General features: G+C 45.0%; 1 protein-coding gene across 2 annotated transcripts in view; it reads left to right on the top strand.

The window, feature by feature from the left end:
• Positions 1-335: 335 nt before the first annotated feature.
• Positions 336-20,666, top strand: part of COG7 (component of oligomeric golgi complex 7) — a 71,568-nt gene continuing 51,237 nt past the window's right edge. Inside the window, exons 1-4 of one of the 2 annotated variants that reach the window (XM_059692073.1) lie at positions 336-635; positions 13,272-13,420; positions 13,717-13,833; positions 20,032-20,200. In XM_059692073.1, coding sequence (XP_059548056.1) covers positions 467-635; positions 13,272-13,420; positions 13,717-13,833; positions 20,032-20,200 — 604 coding nt within the window. In that variant the 5' untranslated portion in view covers positions 336-466. The remainder of the gene's footprint in view (positions 636-13,271; positions 13,421-13,716; positions 13,834-20,031; positions 20,201-20,666) is intronic. The other variant, XM_059692072.1, reaches the window with a different exon arrangement.

Raw genomic sequence — 20,666 nt, 5'->3', positions numbered from 1 at the left:
GCCCCGCCGGCTGCTTGCTTTTTGTTTTGTTTCCTGTGACAGGATTCTCCTGGCCTCCCAGGTCTCCTTTCTGAGGTGCCCACCTTGTTCGTTTTCCACTGGAGGAAGCAGCGACTGCGCACTGGGTATTTCAGGGGCGACAGGCGAGTGCGGCCAGAGCGCTGGGCCGGGAGGGAAGGGCGGTGGGCAGGAGCCGGCCACGCCCCGCTGTCCCCCGAAGGGCGCCGGGGTGCAGACTGCCTGAGCTCACACCCCGCAGGGCCCGCCCAGCTCCCGGACTGGCAGCGCCTCGGCTCCTCTGCGCAGCGGAGGAACGTGCTCCGCACGGCGGCCGGCGCTCCCCCAGCTCCCGGCCGCCCCGCGCGCCCGAGCTCTCCATGGCAACGGCCCCCACTTCCGGGAGAAGTACGGCGCGCGACGAGGGCCCTTCCGGGCCGCTGGCCGGCTGGCTGACGCGGCCGCGGCCATGGACTACTCCAGGTTCCTGGCCGAGGACTTCGACGTGAAGGAGTGGATCAACGCGGCCTTCAGGGCCGGCCCCAAGGAGGCGGCGGCGGGGAAGGCGGACGGGCACGCGGCCACGCTGGTGATGAAGCTGCAGCTCTTCATCCAGGAGGTGAACCACGCCGTGGAGGGTGAGCGGCGGGCCGGGCGGCGGACGTGGGCGCTTCCCGCGGTGAGGGGCGAGCCGGGCTTCGTGCACCCGCGCGGGCCCACACTTGCTCTTTCCACCTCGGGTGGTGCTGTGGTTTCCTTACAAAACGCAAGCTAAAAGAGTTAATTTTAAGGATATCTACTATAAAAGTATATCTATGTAAAACCCTAATATGCAAATTGACCCATGGTTGGAACGACCAGGGGGCGGGGCCGGCGAGTGGGCGGGGCCAGGCCAGCCAGCCCAGGGTTCCAGCAGGCGATTGATTGCCCAGCTGGTGGCCCCACAGATCACCCTGATCGCCGTCCAGGCCTAGGGACCCTACCCTATCTATTGGGAACAGTGTCTTAGATTTAAAAATTAAAACCTGGCAAGGCTACTCTAACACAAAAAACAGGATGATGCAGCGATGACATGCATGGACTCTGGCTGGCACATTTTGTGGTCAGCCCTGATTCTGACACTTATAACTGTGTGACAAAGCCAATTACTTAACTTATCTCTGCTTCAGTTTTTCCACCCGTAAGATGGGGAAAATGGTACTACTTCCTGAGAAGGATCATGTTATGTACTCCTTTTTATAATCAGGGCAAAAAAATGTAGCTGCCTATTCAACAGCAAGATGCCTTTCACCTGTATGAAAAGTATGGTCACTGGTGCATGCAGCGTCCAGGACTGCGAGAGGGCTGTCCGACTGCCGGTTTAGCCCCGACATCCCCTGAGGGGTCCCGGATTGCGAGAGGGCGCAGGCCAGGCTGAGGGACCGCCCCCCTCCCCCGTGCATGAATTTCGTGCACTGGGCCTCTAGTTAAGTGATAATCACCTGATCCTTACATTTGGTAAACACATGTCAGAGGCGTATGGGAAAGACACACCTGGGTGGTGTTGTGTTCCTGCAAATTCCTTGCAGCGAGGAAGCCAGGCTGGTCAGAATAGAGGCTGCAACGGTTCTTTAAGGGTAGTTAGTTTTAAAAAATAACACACACCAGCAGCCATCTTGGGAAGTCCTCCACGTGACTAACCCACTGTCTGTTTATTCGGTATGGAATGTGCCCGTCTCCCTGATGAGCTCTGGAAAAGACGAGGTCAGCAGGCTTAGGACCCTGGAAGCTTAGGGCCCAGTAAATTAAATAGACCTTTTAACAAAGGTTATGGAAAAGGACGCTGATTTCACTTCAGATTCTTTTTTTTTAATTTTTAAAATATACTTTATTGATTTTTTTACAGAGAGGAAGGGAGAGGGATAGAGAGTTAGAAACATCGATGAGAGAGAAACACTGATTAGCTGCCTCCTGCACGCCCCCCACTGGGGATGTGTCCGCAACCAAGGCACATGCCCTTGACCGGAATCGAACCTGGGACCCTTCAGTCTGCAGGCCAATGCTCTGTCCACTGAGCCAAACCGGTTAGGGCTCACTTCAGATTCTTTATTGTACTTTGCGTCTTTTACTAATTATTGAGCTTCTACTGTGTGTGTGTCACGAAATGGGCACTGAGGATGGAAAGTGTCCCTTCTGGAGCTTGTCCTGGGGACGATGTGGAAGCAGTCTGCTAACAATGAGGTGGCTTTACTGAGACTAGAACCTGAGCTGGGAAAGCTGGAAGGGGGTGCAAGTACCTCCGGTCAAGGAAGGCTTCACAGGGCACAGAGGGGGAGGACATTAAGAATAGCAAATATTTGAGTCCTTGGTGTGTCAGTCACTGTTTAAGTGCTGTACATGCATTAACCAAGTGGTTCTCAACCAAGGGTGGTAATGCCTGCCCTCTCCCTGGGATATTTGGAAATTGGGAATTATTTTAATAAATGTGTGTTTTTTTAAAAAATATATTTTATTGATTTTTTACAGAGAGGAAGAGAGAGGGATAGAGTTAGAAACATCGATGAGAGAGAAACATCGATCAGCTGCCTCCTGCACACCTCCTACTGGGGATGTGCCCGCAACCAAGGTACATGCCCTTGACCGGAATTGAACCTGGGACCCTCGAGTCCGCAGGCTGACGCTCTATCCACTGAGCTAAACCGGTTAGGGCTGGGAATTTTTTTAGTTGAAGTGGTGGAGAATGTCACCAGGATTGACAGCGATGCCTAATGTTCCACAATGAAGAGCTGTACAATGACTAAATGTCCCTGCCAAAAGGTTAGCAGTGCCCTCTTATTGGCATGACTACCTAGTTTAAGCCGGACAATAGTCCTGAGAAGTAGGTACAGCTATTACTCCCACTCTGTGGCTGGAGAAACTGGGGCTAAGTGAAGTAACTTGTCCCGCATCATGTTGCTAATGAATGGGGGAGTCTGGGTTTGAACACAGACAACGGGTTGCAGAGCCCAGGCTCTTATCCAATGTATGTACTTTGCAGCCTCTCCATATTAAAAGGAGAGGCTTGTTTGTGGCCATGAAAAGTCCTAGTCAGTCCAGAGAAAGGTGAGAGTTCAAACAGAGCTCCATCAATAAAATCATCATCATCATTATTATTAGAGGATCATGCTTTCATGGGGGAAGCTTCTGCTGGAGATAAGGCTGGAGAGTAGATTGGGATCAAACTGTGAAGGCCTTTTTAAAAAAAATATATTTTATTGATTTTTTACAGAGAGGAAGGGAGAGGGATAGAGAGTTAGAAACATCGATGAGAGAGAAACATCGATCAGCTGCCTCCTGCACACCTCCTACTGGGGATGTGCCCGCAACCAAGGTATATGCCCTTGACCGGAATTGAACCCGGGACCCTTCAGTCCTCAGGCTGACGCTCTATCCACTGAGCCAAACCGGTCAGGGCTGTGAAGGCCTTTTTGGCTGTCCTAGGGTTTGGGTTTCATCCCATGGGCAGTGAGAAGCTTTCGGAGGTGGATGTTTATGGAAGATGAGAGAAGGCCCAAGTCTGCAGTGAAGAGCAGTTACTCAGAGGTGCTGGCAGGAGATGGCGAGGCCCTCACTGGAGGATGGATGTGCTCATTCACTGTCAGCAAATATTTTTTGGGCACAAACTCTTCCCGGGTCTAGAGTCACACTGTTGAACAGACGCCGTCTTAGGTTGGAGAGGTAGGCAGGGCTGGATCACTCAGGGATTTTAATGTCACATTAAAGAGTTCGGGCCCCGGCCAGTGTCCATCAGTCAGGCGTGTGCAGGAGGCAACCTGTCCTGTGCACAGAAAGGTTGCAGGTTCGATTCCTGGTCAGGGCACATGCCTGGGTTGTGGGCTCCATCCCCAGTGTGGAGCGTGTAGGAGGCAGCCAGTCAGTGATGCTCTTTCGTCATTGATGTTTCTCTCTCTCTCTTCCTTCCTATTTCTTTGAAAATCAATTTTAGAAAGAATTTGGATTTTACTTAAAATGAATGTAATGTGAAGGCAGTGGAGGATTTTTAAGCCGAGGAGTGACATGGTTTGATTGTGTCCCCATCTGGAGGCTGTTGCTGAGTTCAGATGATATTGCTTCCTCTGGGGTTATGGCAGTGGAGATGGTGAGAAAGGGTAAGACGTTTTTAGGAGGAAAAAGGGGAGCTCTGCTGATGGGTTTGAATGAGGCTGACGGGAAGAAAAAGAATGAGGGCAGATTCTTGAACTAAATACAGTAACATCGAGAGAATTTATAGTGAACCTTCTGTCCAGATGCTACAAATCTACCCATGTAATCCTTAATCCATCTTATATATATATATTTTTTATTGCTTAAAGTAATACAAAGGGTATTACATATGTGTCCATTTCCCCCCCCCCCCCCCCCCCGCCCTAGACAGTCCCCTAGCCTCCCCTATCCCCCAGTGTCTTATGTCCATTGGTTATGCTTATATGCATGCATACAAGTCCTTTGGTTGATCTCTTACTCCCCTACCTCCTGTCCCCCAACCCTCCCCAGCCTTCCCGCTGCAGTTTGACAATCTGTTTGAGGCAGCTCTGCCTCTGTTCTATTATTGTTCAAAAGTTTATAATGGTCTCTATTATCCATGAATGAGTGAGATCATGTGGTATTTTTCCTTCATTGACTGGCTTATTTCACTTAGCATAATGCTCTCCAGTTCCATCCATGCCGTTGCAAATGGTAAGGGTTCCTTTTTAGAGCAGCATAGTATTCCATCGTGTAGATGTACCACAGTTTTCTAATCCATTCATCTACTGATGGGCACTTAGGCTGTTTCCAGATCTTAGCTATGGTGAATTGTGCTGCTATGAACATAGGGGTGCATATATCCTTTCTGATTGGTGTTTCTGGTTTCTTGGGATATATTCCTAGAAGTGGGATCACAGGGTCAAATGGGAGTTCCATTTTCAGTTTTTTGAGGAAACTCCATACTGTCTTCCATAGTGGCTGCACCAGTCTGCATTCCCACCAGCAGTGCACAAGTGTTCCTTTTTCTCCACATCCTCTCCAGCACTTGTCGTTTGTTGATTTGTTGATGATAGCCAGTCTGACAGGTGTGAGATGGTACCTCATTGTTGTTTTGATTTGCATCTCTCGGATGATTAGTGACTTTGAGCATGTTTTCATATGTCTCTTGGCTTTCTGAATGTCCTCTTTTGAAAGGTGTCTATTTAGGTCCTTTGCCCATTTTTTGATTGGATTGTTTATCTTCCTTTTGTTAAGTTGTATGAGTTCCCTACAAATTTTGGAGATTAGGCCCTTATCAGATATGACATTGGCAAATATGTTTTCCCACACAGTGGGTTTTCATGTTATTTTGTTGATGGTTTCTTTTGCTGTGCAGAAGCTTTTTATTTTGATGTAGTCCCATTTGTTCATTTTCTCTTTAGTTTCAAGTGCCCTAGGAGCTGTATCAGTGAAGAAATTGCTTCGGCATATGTCTGAGATTTTGTTGCCTTTGGATTCTTCTAGAATTTTTATGGTTCCCTGTCGTACATTTAAGTCGTTTATCCATTTTGAGTTTATTTTTGTGTATGGTGTAAGTTGGTGGTCTAGTTTCATTTTCTTGCATATATCTGTCCAATTTTCCCAACACCATTTATTGAAGAGACTATCTTGGCTCCATTGTATGTTCTTGCCTCCTTTGTCAAATATTAATTGAGCATATTGGTTCGGGCCGATTTCTGGGGTCTCTATTCTATTCCATTGATCTATATGCCTATTCTTGTGCCAGTACCAGGCAGTTTTGAGAACAGTGGCTTTGTAATACAGCTTGATATCTGGTATTGAGATCCCACCTACTTTGTTCTTTTTCAGGATTGCTGCAGCTATTCGGGGTCTTTTTTATTCCAGATGAATTTTTGGAGAGTTCGTTCTAGATCTCTGAAGTATGCCGTTGGTATTTTAATGGGAAGTGCGTTGAATTTATAGATTGCTTTGGGTAGTATGGACATTTTAATGATGTTGAGTCTACCAATCCATGAACACGGTATGTTCTTCCATCTGTTTATGTCTTCCTCTATATCTTTTTTCAACGTCCTGTAGTTTTCTGAGTAGAGGTCTTTTACCTCTTTAGTTAAGTTTATTCCTAGGTAGCTTAATTTTTTTGGTGCGATGGTAAACGGGATTGTTTTTATAATCTCTCTTTCTGAAAGTTCACTATTGGTGTATAGAAATGCCTCAGATTTCTTGGGGTTAATTTTGTATCCTGCTACATTGCCAAATTCATGTATTAAGTCTAGTAGCTTTTTGATGGAGTCTCTAGGGTTTTGTATGTATAATATCATGTCGTCTGCAAATAAGGACAGTTTTACTTCCTCTTTTCCAATTTGGATGCCTTTTATTTCTTCTTCTTACCAAATTGCAATGGCTAACACTTCCAGTACTATGTTGAACAGGAGTGATGAGAGGGGGCATCCCTGTCTTGTTCCTGTTCTTAGGGGAAATGGTGTTAGTTTTTGTCCATTGAGTATGATGTTGGCTGTGGGCCTGTCATATATGGCTTTTATTATGTTGAGGTATGATCCTTCTACTCCCACCTTGCTGAGAGTTTTTATCAAAAATGGGTGTTGAATTTTGTCAAATGCTTTTTCTGCATCAATTGATATGACCATGTGGTTTTTTTCTTTCAATTTGTTTATGTGATGTATCACGTTTATTGATTTGCGGATATTGTACCATCCTTGCATCCCTGGGATAAATCCTACTTGGTCATGGTGTATGATCTTTCTGATGTACTGCTGGATCCGATTTGCTAAGAATTTGTTGAGGATTTTGGCATCTATGTTCATGAGGGATATTGGCCTGTAATTCTCTTTCATTGTGTTGTCTTTACCTGGTTTTGGTATTAGGGTGATGCTGGCTTCATAGAATGAGCTTGGAAGTGTTCCTTCCTCTTGAATTTTTTGTAGTAGTCTGAGGAGGATAGGTTTTAGTTCTTCCTTGAATGTTTGGTAAAACTCCCCTGTGAAGCCGTCTGGTCCGGGGCTTTTGTTTGCTGGAAGCTTTTTGATGATTGCTTCAATTTCTTCCATAGTTATTGGCCTATTGAGATTTTTAGATTCTTCCTGATTGATTTTTGGAATGTTGTATTTTTCTAGGAATTTGTCCATTTCCTCCAGGTTGTCTAGTTTGTTGGAGTAGAGCTGTCCATAGTATTTTTTAACAATCATTTGTATTTCTGTGGGGTCTGTTGTTATTTCGCCTCTATCGTTTCTGATTTTGTTTATTTGGGTCCTCTTTCTTTGCTTCTTGGTGAGTCTGGCTAGAGGTTTGTCAATCTTGTTTATCCTTTCAAAGAACCAGCTCTTGGTTTCATTGATTTTCTGTATTGTTTTTTTGGTCTCTATGTCATTTATTTCTGCTCTAATCTTTATTATCTCCTTCCTTCTGCTCACTCTGGGGTTTTCTTGTTGCTCTCTTTCTAAATCTTTGAGTTGTAGAGTTAGATGATTTACTACCATTTTTTCTTGTTTTTTGAGATAGGCCTGTAGCACTATAAACTTCCCTCTCAGGACTGCTTTCATTGTGTCCCATAGGTTTTGGATTGTTGTGTTTTCGTTGTCATTAGTTTCCAGGATGTTTTTAATTTCTTCTTTGATCTCATTGGTAACCCAATCAATATTTAATAGCATGCTATTCAACTTCCAGGTGTTTGAGTGTTTTGGGTTGTTTTTATTGTAGTTTATTTCTAATATTTTGCCATCGTGGTCTGCGAAGATGCTTTTTATGATTTCAATCTTCTTGAATTTGGGGATACTTTGCTTGTGACCCAATATATGGTCTATTTTTGAATATGTGTTATGAGCACTTGAGTAGAATGTATATTCCGTGGCATTGGGGTGAAGTGTTCTGAAGATGTCTATTAAGTCCATCTGATCTAGTGAGTCATTTAGGATTGCTGTATCTTTGCTGATTGTTTGTCTAGAGGACTTATCCAGTGCTGTCAGTGGTGTATTAAAGTCCCCTAGTATGATTGTATTGTTGTCGATCTCTCCTTTGATATCTTCCAGGAGTTTTTTTATGAATTTGGGTGCTCCTGCATTGGGTGCATATATGTTTACCAGGGTTATATCTTCTTGTTGTATTGATCCCTTTAGTATTATGAAGTGGCCTTCCTTATCTCTTGTTATGGCCTTCACTTTGAGGTCTATTTTGTCCAATATAAGTATTGCTACCCCAGCTTTCTTTTCCTTTCCATTTGCCTGAAAGATATTTTTCCATCCTTTCACTTTCAGTCTGTGTGAGTCCCTTCTAATGAGGTGGGTTTCTTGTAGACAGCAGATGTATGGGTCATGTTTTTTTATCCATTCAGCCACTTGATGTCTTTTGGTTGGAGCATTTAGTCCGTTTACGTTTAAAGTTATTATTGAAAGGTACTTGTTTGTAGCCATTTCTTTTTGTGTGTGGCTGTTTTCTTTCTGAGCTTTTTATTTCTTCTTTTTATACCAGTCCCTTTAGCATTCCTTGCAATGCTGGCTTGGTGGTGATAAACTCCCTTAGCCTTTTTTTGTCTGGGAAGCTTCTTATTTCCCCTTCAAGTTTGAATGATAGCCTTGCTGGATAGAGTATTCTTGGATTCAGTCCTTTGCTTTGCATCACTTTGTAAATTTCCGTCCATGCTTTTCTGGCCTGATGTGTTTCTGTTGAGAAATCATTTGATAATCTAATGGGAGATCCCTTGTATGTAACTTTCCGTCTCTCTCTTGCAGCCTGTAAGATTCTCTCTTTGTCCTGAACATTTGCCATGGTAATTATGATGTGTCTTGATGTGGGTCTTTTCGGGTTCACCTTGTTTGGGACTCTCCGGGCTTGTGTGACTTTTTTCTTCCCCACCTCAGGGAAGTTTTCTGATATTATTTCTTTGAATAGGTTTTCTAATCCTTGTTCATCTTTCTGTTGTTCTGGCACCCCTTTTATTCGTATGTTGTTTCGTTTCATGTTGTCCCAAAGCTCCCTTAGGCTCTCCTCCTGTCTTTTAATTTTTTTCTCCAATTGCAGTACATTTTGGATGTGTTTTGCTTCCTTGTCTTCTAATTCACTAATTCGGTCCTCCGCTTCTCCTAGCCTATTGTTGATACTTTCAATGGTGTTTTTTATTGCACCTATGCAGCTATATCACTCTTGATTTCTTCTTGGGTCTTACTTAAGTTGTTGATTTTTTCATCTGTTTCTTCTAGCTTCTTCCATATGTTATTGATTTTTTCATCTGTTTTTTCTTGCTTCTTGCATAGGTAGTTGACTTTTTCATCTGTTTCTTCTTGCTTCTTGTAGAAGTTGTTGATTTTTTCCTCCATCCGGTTTATGTACTCTAGGACCCTTATTCTGAATTCTTTTTCTGTCATGTTGCATGCCTCTGTATTACTTAGCTGCTTTTCTGGAGAGTCCTCCTTCTCTTTCCTTTGGGGGTTTCTTTGTCTACCCATGTTTGATCTCACTGACATATCTAGACGTTGAGTCGTTCAGTGGCTGCTCCCTGGGTGGCAGTGACTCCTTGGTCTGTGGTTGTTCTTCGGGCGGTTGCGGTAGCAGCTGCTCCTCAGTTGGCAGCAGCTCCTCTGGTGGGTGCTGTTCACAGCTGTGGTGGCTCTTCTGGCTGGTGGGGGGAGGCTTCACGTACAGCTGCTGTTCCTCAGCAGAGGGTGTGGTGCTCAGGAGGCTGCTGTTGCTTGGATCTGCTGCGTTGATTTAAAGGCACAAAATACAACACAACAAGGCACCACGTACCAGGCACTAAACACAAATATATTCACGATATTAATAACCCCAAATAAAGGTGACCACCCGAATAAGGAGAATTAGGGGATAAGGAAGAAGGAAGAGAAAAAGATAAAAGAGAAAAAAGAAAAGAAAAGTAGGGACCAAAAAAAGGAGTGCAGAAATGAAATTGGGAAAAAGGAGGGGGGAAAATAAAAGCGAGAAAAGAAAAGAAAAAAAGAAGAAGAAAAAAAAGAGCGAAAAGAGAGAATGAAGTGGAAGAGGGGAAGAGACTTTTTATATGAGGAGAATACTCCTATAGAACCGCCACTAATCCCAACAAATTCCAGCAACAGCTCCCTGGAGATGAATGCAAACTAGAAACAACTAATAATATAACGATGAAAATAGAATGGAGGACACTAATTCCAAAATAAAATAAAGAAAATAAAATGGCACTTTAAAAAATGGTAAAATGGTAGCAGTAATAATACTGGTTAAAAATAAGAAGGTAGTAATTAAAAGGGTAAAATCAGGTGATGGAAAAATAAGAAAAAAAAGAAAAAAAGAGAAAGAAAAAAAAGAAAAAAAATGGGTTTCTTAGTTAAAAGGTGAAAAAAGAAAAAAAAAATTGCAGTAGTGAAGGTCCTTCGGTTCTTCTATTCTTCAGTCTGGCTCGCCTTTAGTCCTGCCAGGTATTCAGGAGAGTGCTGAGTTTCCCTGCGATACACTGTTCCTCTGTGTTGTAAACCACAGTCCTTATTTCAAAGCAGGCCTTATTTGTTTCTCAGACTGCCTTATTTTGTGTTTAGCAAAGAGTCAGTTTGTGGCTCAGCCTCTGGGTGGCAGTGTTCTGGGGTTGGCCTCTGAGGCTATACGGCTTCTCTATCGCATTTAAAACTGATTTGGAGAGGTCAACTATCCAGAGCTGGTTCCCTAATAGTTACCCACTCTGTGTTGTTGCTGGGATTCAATCCATCGTATATTTTTGATGTACATTTTTATTTATTTTTAAATCTTCACCCGAAGATATTTTTTTCTATGGATTTTTTTTAGAGAGAGTGGAGGGGAGGAAGGACCAGGGAGGGGTGGGGGCAGGAGAGAGAAACATAGATGTGAGAGAGATACATTGGTTGGTTGCCTCCTGCTTGCGGCCTGACAGGGCCAGAGATAGAGCCGGCGTCTGAGGTATGTGCCCTTGACTGGGAATCGAACCCATGACCCTTTGGTGCCCAGGCCAACTGACCCACACCGGCCAGGACTTGATGTAGATTTTAAAGTAAGTTGCAGACACAGTACACTTCATCCCTAAATATTTCCATTAGAACCCTAATCATTATAATTATAATTCAGTATTTCTTTACAGTTTTTTTATTTTATTTTTTCCCTTTAATCCTCACCCGAGGATATGTTTTTATTGATTTTTAGAGAGAGAGGAAAGGAGAGAGAGAAACATCAATTGGTTGCCTACATACACCCTCCAACCGGGTATTGAACCCACACCTTAGGTATGTGCTCTGTTTGGGAATTGAACCCACAATCTTTTGGTGCATGGATGACACTCCAACCAACTGAGCCACCAGCCAGGGCACAGATTTTTTCATTAGATAAAAGTTACGTAAGATGAAATGCATGGATGTTATCTGATGAGTTGATGAGTTTTCACAAGTATATATCTAGGATACCTCAGACCTCCATAAGATAGAGAATGTTACCATCACAAAACAGTGCCCCCATACCTCTTTGCAGTGAGGTCTGACCCTTACCCTCCCAGAGGCAACTCCTAAAAGTGATAGTTTTAAATTGGGTGTAAGAGGGAACTACATTTTGGGGGGCTGTAGGGAGGGAGAAAGGTACCCAGGGCACCAGCCAGGCCTGAACAGTGACTCTGAGGCCTAGCACGTAGCACTGAAAAAGTGCGCTGAGGAAACCTTTGTGTTCTGGCCTTGTTTTCTCAGTCTTCGCATCTGACGTGGGGTCCGTGCTGGACACTGGGTGTTGTCCAAGGCAGAGCTGGGTGAACAGGCCCCCGAAGGGCGTCTTCACCACATGGAGGTCTCCAGCCCCTGGTGGCACAGAGACTGGGCTTCTATGGTTGATTCCCAGTGAACATCTCATTAAAGGGCTAAAGGCTCTGCTGTTATACGCCCCCCCCCCCCCCCCACACACACATCCTGGTCTGCAGAGGTGTTCAAACTTGAGACATTAAAAAATTCGGGTTCCTTGGTCTCAATTTCACTTGGTCTCCTACCAGATCTACTACATAGGAACTCTGGATGGTGGCCTAGGGACCTGCATGTTAACTTCACCGCAGCAGGTGCTGGTGGTCTGCAGAGCTGTAAAGCTTGGTTTCAGCTCTGTGAAATCGTGGGCAAGTTACCTGCCCTCTCTGCGCCTCCGTTTTCTTGTTTGTAAGAGGTGGCTGTCAATGATTGGCATGGGCAGTAAGTGATAGAATGTATGTAAAGCACCTGCCTCATAGCTGGCATTCCCCTAATGTCAGTCCTTCGTTCACTCTCCTTGGAGAGGGTGTTAAAACTGAACTCAGCTGATGGTGGAAAACAATTGAAAGTGGGTCAAGTCGATGGTGCACGTTGTGTTCAATCATATGGTTCTCGCCCATCAGTCTGGAGGATATGGTCCTGGCAGAGGCCAGCTCTCCTTTCAGCCCCATTTCCTTCCCTCCCTCCCTCCTCCCCCCCTCCCTCCCTCCCTCCCACCCCCCCTCCTTCCCTCCCTCCCTCCTTCCCTCCTCCCCCCCTCCTTCCCTCCCTCCCCCCTCCTTCCCTCCCTCCCTCCCTTCTCCTCTCCCTCCCTCCCTTCTCCCCTCCCTCCCTCCCTTCTTCCCTTTCTCTCTCCCCCCCTCCCTTCTTTCCTCCCTTCCTTCGCAGCCTTGTCTTTCAAAATCCTCGCCAGAGGAATTTTCCCCATTGATTTTCATACAGAATGAAGGAAGGAAGGAGGAGGGGAGAGAGAGAGATAGAGAGAGAGAGAGAAACACCTATGTGAGAGAGACACATCAGTTGGTTGCCTCTTGCAGGTGCCTCTATTGGGCCAGGGATCAAACCTGCACCCAGGTACATATGTGCCCTTGACTGGTTTCTTTTCTTTTCTTTTTCTTTTTTTTTAAAATATATTTTTATTGATATCAGAGAGGAAGGGAAAGGGAGAGAGAGATAGAAACATCAGTGATGACAGAGAGTCATTGATTGGCTGCCTCCTGCACGCCCCCTACTGGGGATCGAGCCCGCAACCTGGGCTTGTGCCCTTGATCGGAATCGAACCCGGGACCTTTCAGTCCGCAGGCTGACACTCTATCCACTGAGCCAAACCAGCTCGGGCCCCTTGACTGTTAATTGAACCCTAGACTCTTCGGTGCACAGGCCAATACTCTAACTACTGAGAAACACTGCCATGGCTCTCTCCAACTCCCATTTTTCTCAGGGTCAATAAATGGTGTGGTTAATAGACATCTCCCGTCCTGCCTGATTTTTATTGTTCATTGGTGACTGGTCCGATTTTCACCTTTGGTTCCTCTTTCTGTTCTTGGGTTCTTGCTACAGAAACGAGTCACCAGGCCCTTCAGAACATGCCCAAAGTGCTCCGTGATGTCGAAGCCCTTAAACAGGAGGCGTCTTTTCTGAAAGAACAAATGATTCTTGTCAAGGAGGACATTAAAAAGTTTGAACAGGACACATCGCAGTCAATGCAGGTATTTTGGCTCCCGTCCGAACGCTGACTCGTGGTTTTGGAAGACGTTCACTCTCAGAGTGGAGGCCAGCGTTAGCTCAGAATTCTACCAAGCACTCAGACTGCTCTCGTGCTGCGTTCTTTCAGTGTATTCATCTGTGCAGCACCCGCTGGACATTTAGCCATGTGATTGGTGTGAGGGGCACAGGAGCTCCCTGAGACAGGAGCGTGGCACAATGCTCCGGTCTCAAGTCCCTGATGGGAGGCAGAGAGGATGGAACAGCTGCTTCCCTGGCTTCTGACCCCTTTCCCTTTCAGGTGTTGGTAGAAATCGACCAGGTGAAGTCCAGGATGCAGCTTGCCGCCGAGTCCCTGCAGGAAGCAGACAAGTGGAGCACGTTGAGTGCTGACATTGAGGAGACATTCAAGACTCAGGTAGGTGTCTTGTTCAGGGGATGTTGTGCAATCTGTTCAGGGAACTGGAGGTTTGGGGAAACGAATGAGATACCATTCACTCACAGCCATAGGGGTAGGAAATGGCCACGGACAGAGCATTCAGACAGGGGAAGGGACAGCCTGAGGGTGCTCTGAGCATTCCCACCCTCTTTGCTTCGCACCCTTTGCTGACTGAAGCCTCTTAGTCCCAGAGAGTGAATTCAGGAGAAGCCCCTATAAAAAGGCAGAGAGAACAGAGTGATTGAGAGCGTGGACTGTGGGCAGAGGGGCCTCACACACTGCAGGACGCGGTGAGTGAGCCCCTCCCGGGCTGCCAGATGTGGAAAGTAGTGAAAGTTGTGTATCAGGATGAAGTGAGATGAGGTCTTATGGAAAAGTCTTTTACTTGTAAAGCAAAATGGATTATTTATCATCTCTTGTTATTTTTAAAAAACTTAAAAATGTGGTAAGTGTATGTGGGAAAAACTTTAGTAAAGAGGAATAAACAACAAAAAGTCTTTCTCGTAACCCTGACACCCCCTACTTCCCATACAAACTCTTTTATCATCTTTATGCCTGTCCTTCCAGATACACAGATACCTGTTCCCTGCCCTTTCCCCCCACAAGTGTGAGCACTGCTTTGCACCTTGTATTTTTTTTAGAGAGAGAGGAAGGGGGAGGAAGAGGGAAACACTGATGTGAGAGCACAACATCTATCAGCTGCCTCCCGCTCGTGCCCCACCAGGGATCGAGCCTGCAACCCAGGCATGTGCCCTGACTGGGAATCGAGCTGGCAACCTCCTGGTGCACAGGATGGCACCCAACCAACTGAGCCATACCAGCCAGGGCCAGTTATCATTGCCTTTATGTACAACAGAACCATACTCCCTCCCCTTCTATTTCAGAGCCTTACAGGGTGCAGACAAGTCCAGCTGATCTGGCTTTATAGGGGTAGGTTGCACATCTTACGAATTCTTGGCGTGTGTATGAGAGAGAATGGATTTAAGTACGGTCTCCGAGTTTAACCCTAGTGAACTACTACTGCTAATTGCTTTTCTCCTCCCCACTGTCCTGTTATCCAGAACTGCCTGCGCACAGTCCCACATGCATCCAGCCGCACTCCCCCGAGGCTCTTAGAACCTGAAGTCGTTGTTTCTGTCCTGGGCGACCCTCCTCTTGCTCTTTCTTTCAGCTTCCTGCCTTGGTTAACGGCATCATTTTCCATACCAGTATCCAGGATGCAACCTCAGCAGTCCTTACTTGCTCCTTCTCCATCCCTCTCTTATTTCTCCTCAGTTATCTGTCCTTTTCGTTCCTCTGCCACCACTCTAGTCATGCTTCCTAGCCGTTTTCCTGCTAGACCAGCAGCTGGCAACCGGTGGTCCGCGGACCACTGATGGTCCGTGAGGTCCGAAAGGTTGGCGACCGCTGTGCTAGAGCATTACAGCAACCCTCATGGGTCTTGCTGCCAGGTCCCTCCCATGCTCCAGTGTATCCTCCACAAGGGACCAGGGAGAGAGTCTAAAGCAGCGGTTCTCAACCTTCCTAATGCTGCGACCCTTTAATACAGTTCCTCATGTTGTGGTGACCCCCAATTTCATTGTTACAAATTGAACATAATTAAAGCATAGTGATTAATCACAAAAATAATATGTAATTATATCTGTGTTTTCCGATGGTCTTAGGTGACCCCTGTGAAAGGGTCGTTCGACCCCCAGGTTGAGAACCGCTGTTCTAAAGCATAGATTGGCACTGGTCATTTTCCTGTCCCTTGCCTTCCCATTTAAAAAAAAAAAGTTTTTTACTTTTTTATTTCAGAGAGGAAGGGAGAGGGAGAGAGAGATAGAAACATCAGTGATGAGAGGGAATGATTGAGCCCACAACCTGGGCATGTGCCCTGATCAGGAATCAGACCAGGACCTACTGGTTCATAGGTCGATGCTCGACTTCTGAGTCACGCTGGTTGGCCTCCATCCCCCATTTTCCTTTTCTTTCTTTCTTTTTTTTTTTCATTTAATCCTCATCTGAGGATATTTTTTCCACTGATTTTTAGAGAAAGTGGAAGGGAGAGGGAGAGACAGAGAGAAACATTGATGTGAGGGAGACACATTGATTGGTTGCCTCCCGCGTGCCCCCAACCAGGGCTGGGAGCCTGCAACCAAGATACGTGACCCTTGACTGAAATTGAACCCGAGACCCTTCAGTCCGCAGGCTCTATCCACCGAGCCAAACCAACTAGGGCTCTATCCCCCATTTCTACCAGATAAATCTTATGCACACTCACAGGACATAGCCTGTCTTTCACAGCAGGGTGTGTGGTTTTCCCTGTGGCCACCCCCTCCGTATGAATTCCACATCGTGGCTGCTGTGGACTGTTAACACCGTCCCTTCGTGTCTTCCTTCTTTGCCCGAAAGGTCCTTCCTTTCCTTTTCTTCCAGGCAGGAGACTGCCACTCGTCCGTCAAGGCCCCGCTGTAGCAGCACCTCCTCTCTTACTCTCCGCTAGCCCCCGCCTCGCACAGGCAGCGTGAACTGCTCCCTCACCTGTGCTCCTGTACGTCTTAAACTGTATCGCAGTCTCCTGTCCCAGTACTCTGTGAGCTCCAGGCCAGCAACGTGACCTCCCTCATCTTTGTGTCTCAAACCCCTCATACGTTGTCTGACAAACCATAGACGCGTGGAATGCTGAGGTGAAATGCAGTTAGTTATTACACCCTTAATTCTACAAAAATAGCATTTACTTTTCTCATTATAAACGTAATATATGTGTCTTAGGAGAATTGGAAAATTCAGAAAAATACATGGAAGGAAATAAAATGATCCCCATTCATATTCCCTAGTAATATGTTTTTTATGTCTATTAGGTATTTTTTTTAAGTATTTGTGCATATTTGTACTTATATATTTTTATATGTATGCATATATTATAGGTGACATAAATCTGTATATACATTCAAACCTCAGTTCTTTTTTTTTTATTATTAAATTTATTTTTTATTTATTTTTTTATTGCTTAAAGTATTACAAAGAGTATTACATATGTCTCCTTTTTTTTTCCCCCGCCCTTGACAATCCCCTGGTCTCCCTACCCCCCAGTGTCTTATGTCCATTGGTTATGCTTATATGCATGCATACAAGTCCTTTGGTTGATCTCTTACCCGCCCCCCTCCTGCCCTCCCACCCTCCCCGGCCTTCCTCAAACCTCAGTTCTTGAACATCTGCCATTTCAAACAATTTGGTTCTTGACCAAGTTGTTCATGGAAAAAATGCTTGTCAAACAAATTTCGGTTCTCGACCTGACAATCCTTTGTATTTCTCAGGCCACAAAGGAGAGAATGCACAAGGTGTGAGGTTACTGTTAAACCTCACCTTCTTAACATCTCAGAAAATTGTGCTGTGAATATTTTTGTGTGTGTTTTTGCTTTTGTTGCTGGTGAAATGGATGGTTAGCACAATTTTAAAACATAAAGAGGCCATCAAGAGTGCTGATGTTGCCCTGGCTGCTATGGATCAGTGGTTAGAGCATCGGCCCACTCATCAAAGAATCTTGGGTTCGATTCATGGTCAAGGGCAAGTACCTGTGTTGCAGCTTTGATCCCCGGGCCCCAGTTGGGGCTTGTGTGGGAGGCAACCAATTGATGTGTCTCTCTCACATCAAGTCAGGCTCACTCTCTTTGTCTCTCTTTGTCTCTTTCTCCCTCCTTCCTTTTTGCCCTCCCTCCCGCCCTTCCACTCTCTCTAAAAATCAATGGAGCCTGTCCCACGTGGCTCAGTGGTTGCTCGTCCACCTATGAACCAGGAAGTCACGATTTGATTCCCTGTCGGGGCACCTGTCCGGGTTGCGGGCTTGATCCCCAGTATGGGGTGTGCAAGAAGCAGCTGATCAATGGTTCTCTCTCATTGCTGTTTCTCTCTCCCTCTTCCTTCCTCTCTGAAATCAATAAAAAAAATACATATTCTTTTTCAAAAGAAGAGCTTACTTTAAAAATAAAATTAAAAATAAATGGAAAAAATATCCTTGGGTGAGGATTAACAAAGAAATAAAAAAAGTGTTGATGTTGCTAACGGTGTGCTCATCACAGGCACTTGGCAGGGTAGAAAGCCTGTTGTTGATGTGGATAAATGAAAAGCAGTTAGCCTGTGGCAGCATTTCGGAGGCAGTGATATGTGGGAAAGTGAAGATGCTGCATGCTGACCCGAAAGACAGCCTGGAAGGGTGCTGAATGTGATTCGTTTAAGGCTAGTAGCGGGTAGTTTGTTTATAGATTAAACAGTACCTTAGTCATGTACGGTATATAAGAAAGGTTAAAGGAGGGAATCATTTGGGGGTCTAGAATAACTTCAATTTCTATTCTTTTTAAAAAATATATTTTTATTGATTTCAGAGAGGAAGGGAGAGGGAGAGATATGAGAGAGAATCATTGATCGATTGCCTCCTGGACGCCTCCCACTGGGGATCCAGCCCTCAACCCAGGCATGTGCCCTGACTGGAAATTGAACCTTGACCTCCTGGTTTATAGTTTTATGCCTAACCACTGAGCAATGCCAGCCAGGCCAATTTACATTATTTCTAAGTGGGGAGAAAATGATTCAGTTTTTGAACAAACTCCTTCTTGAACAGCCTTCTGGAATGAATTAAGTTAGAGAACTGAGGTCCCACTGTATTCTAATATCTATATGCTTTTTATTTTTATTTTTTAATTTAATCCTCACCCAAGGATATGTTCATTGATTTTAGAGAGAAAGGAAGGGAGGGAGGGAGAGAGAGAGAGAAGGAAAGAGAAACATCTATTGGCTGCCTTCTGTATACCCCCTACTGGTGATTGACTTGCAACCTGGCATGTGCCCTGACCAGGAATTGAGCTTGCAACCTTTTTGGTGCATGGGATGATGCTCCAACCAACTGGGCCACCTGGCCAGGGTTCTGTGGTTTTTTTATCCTGTTTATTTCACGTAGTAGTTAGTGGTAAGTATTTTGCTGTGTAATTAATACTTTGCAAAAACATAATTTTTTGTGGTTGTACAATATTCCACCTGCTATTTGAATGACCCATAATTTACATTTTATTTAGTATTATGGAAGATTTAGGTTGCTTTCAGGCTTTTGTTATTACAACACTAAAATCATACTAATTCTATATAATAAAAGCCTAAGTGTCCGGTCATCCGTTCAATCAAAACGTACTATGCTAATGATATGCTAAGGCCGCTCAACCGCTTGCTATGACGTGCACTGGCCACCAGAAGGCAGACAGTCGACTAGTCGACCAGTTGCTGTGATGTGCACTTATCACCAAGGGGCAGACGCTCCAACCAGTAGGTTACCTTGCTGCTGGGGTCCAGCCGATTGGGACTGGGCGAGACAAGCCGGACATACCCTGGAGCCCTCCCATGGTCTCTCCCCTGCTGGCCAACCTCCCGTGTCCCTCCCTGGCCCCGATTGTGCACTGGTGGGGTCCCTTGGCCTAGCGCCTGCACCCTCTCTCAATCCGGGACCCCTCAGGAGATGTCAGAGAGCTGGTTTTGGGCCGACCCCATAGGCCAGGCCGAGGGACCCCACTGGTGCACAAATTTGTGCACTGGGCCTCTAGTTAATTATAACATATTAATATCTTTGTATCCTCTGATAAGTTCCTTAGACAAATTTCTAGAAGAGGGAATACCAGATCAAAGATGTGAATGTTTTTAAGTCTCTTGATGCATGGTACTGAATTGCCTTCTAGAAAGACATATGAATTTATGGTACCAGACAGACTTTTTTTGTATCCTCACAAACAGTAGCCATTATAATTTTTTAAAAGTTTTTCCAGCCCTGGCTGGTTTGACTCAGTGAATAGAGCGTTGGCCTGCAGACTGAAGGGTCTGGGTTTGATCCCAGCCAAGGGCACATGTCCGGGTTGTGGGCTCAATCCCCAGTGGGGGTGTGCAGGAGGCAGCCAATCAGTGATTCTCTCTCATCATTGATGTGTCTATCTCTCTCTTCCTCTCTGAAATTAATAAAATAAATATATTTTAAAAAAGTTTTTCCAATTGGTTAGGAAGATGGCACTTTCTAATTTTAATATGTATTTGAGTACTAATAATAGTCAACATGTTTATTGGCCATTTCCTTATGCTTTTTCATGCATTTTGTCCATTATTAACTGAAGTAGCAGGGGTGTTTCAAAATAAGTATCCTTTGTGTTGGTCTTCTTATAGGACATAGCCGTGATTTCCTCCAAGCTAACAGGTATGCAAAACAGCTTAATGATGCTCGTTGACACACCGGACTACTCAGAAAAGTGTGTGCACTTGGAGGCCTTGAAGAACAGGCTGGAGGCCTTGGCCAGTCCCCAGATCGTTGCAGCGTTCACCTCGCAGTCTGTAGGTGAGTGCTGGCTATTTCTCACCTCTGTACCCCCCTTTACAGATATAAGGTTTTCTGAGTGTTCAGTCTTTGTAGTGCCTCAGTGTTGATTAAATTGTGTAGATTGAAAGTAAATTGTGACTTTATGGCAGTCGCCTTTTTTTCAACATTGTATATGAAAAATTTCAAAGTTCAGAAAAATTGAAATAAGTCTACAATAAACACACCGTCAGGATCCTAGCATTGGCATTTTGCCATATTTGCTTTGTCACATGTCTACCCATTTGACCACCTTTCTACTCATCATCTTCGATGCATTTCAAAGTAAGTTGCAGACATCAGTAAGCTTCACTCCTAAACACTTCAGATTCATGTTAATAACTTGAGTTTAGTATTGGTTTGTGATTTTTTTCTTATTGGGTAAGATTTACATGTAGAGAAATGAACAGATCTTAAGTGTACCACTTGATAAGTTGTGACCCTTGTC

Source organism: Myotis daubentonii, chromosome 4 (assembly GCF_963259705.1).
Source record: "Myotis daubentonii chromosome 4, mMyoDau2.1, whole genome shotgun sequence".
Taxonomy (NCBI): domain Eukaryota; kingdom Metazoa; phylum Chordata; class Mammalia; order Chiroptera; family Vespertilionidae; genus Myotis; species Myotis daubentonii.
The sequence above is the reverse complement of the archived record's forward strand: the minus strand, read 5'-3'. Positions and strand labels throughout refer to the sequence as shown.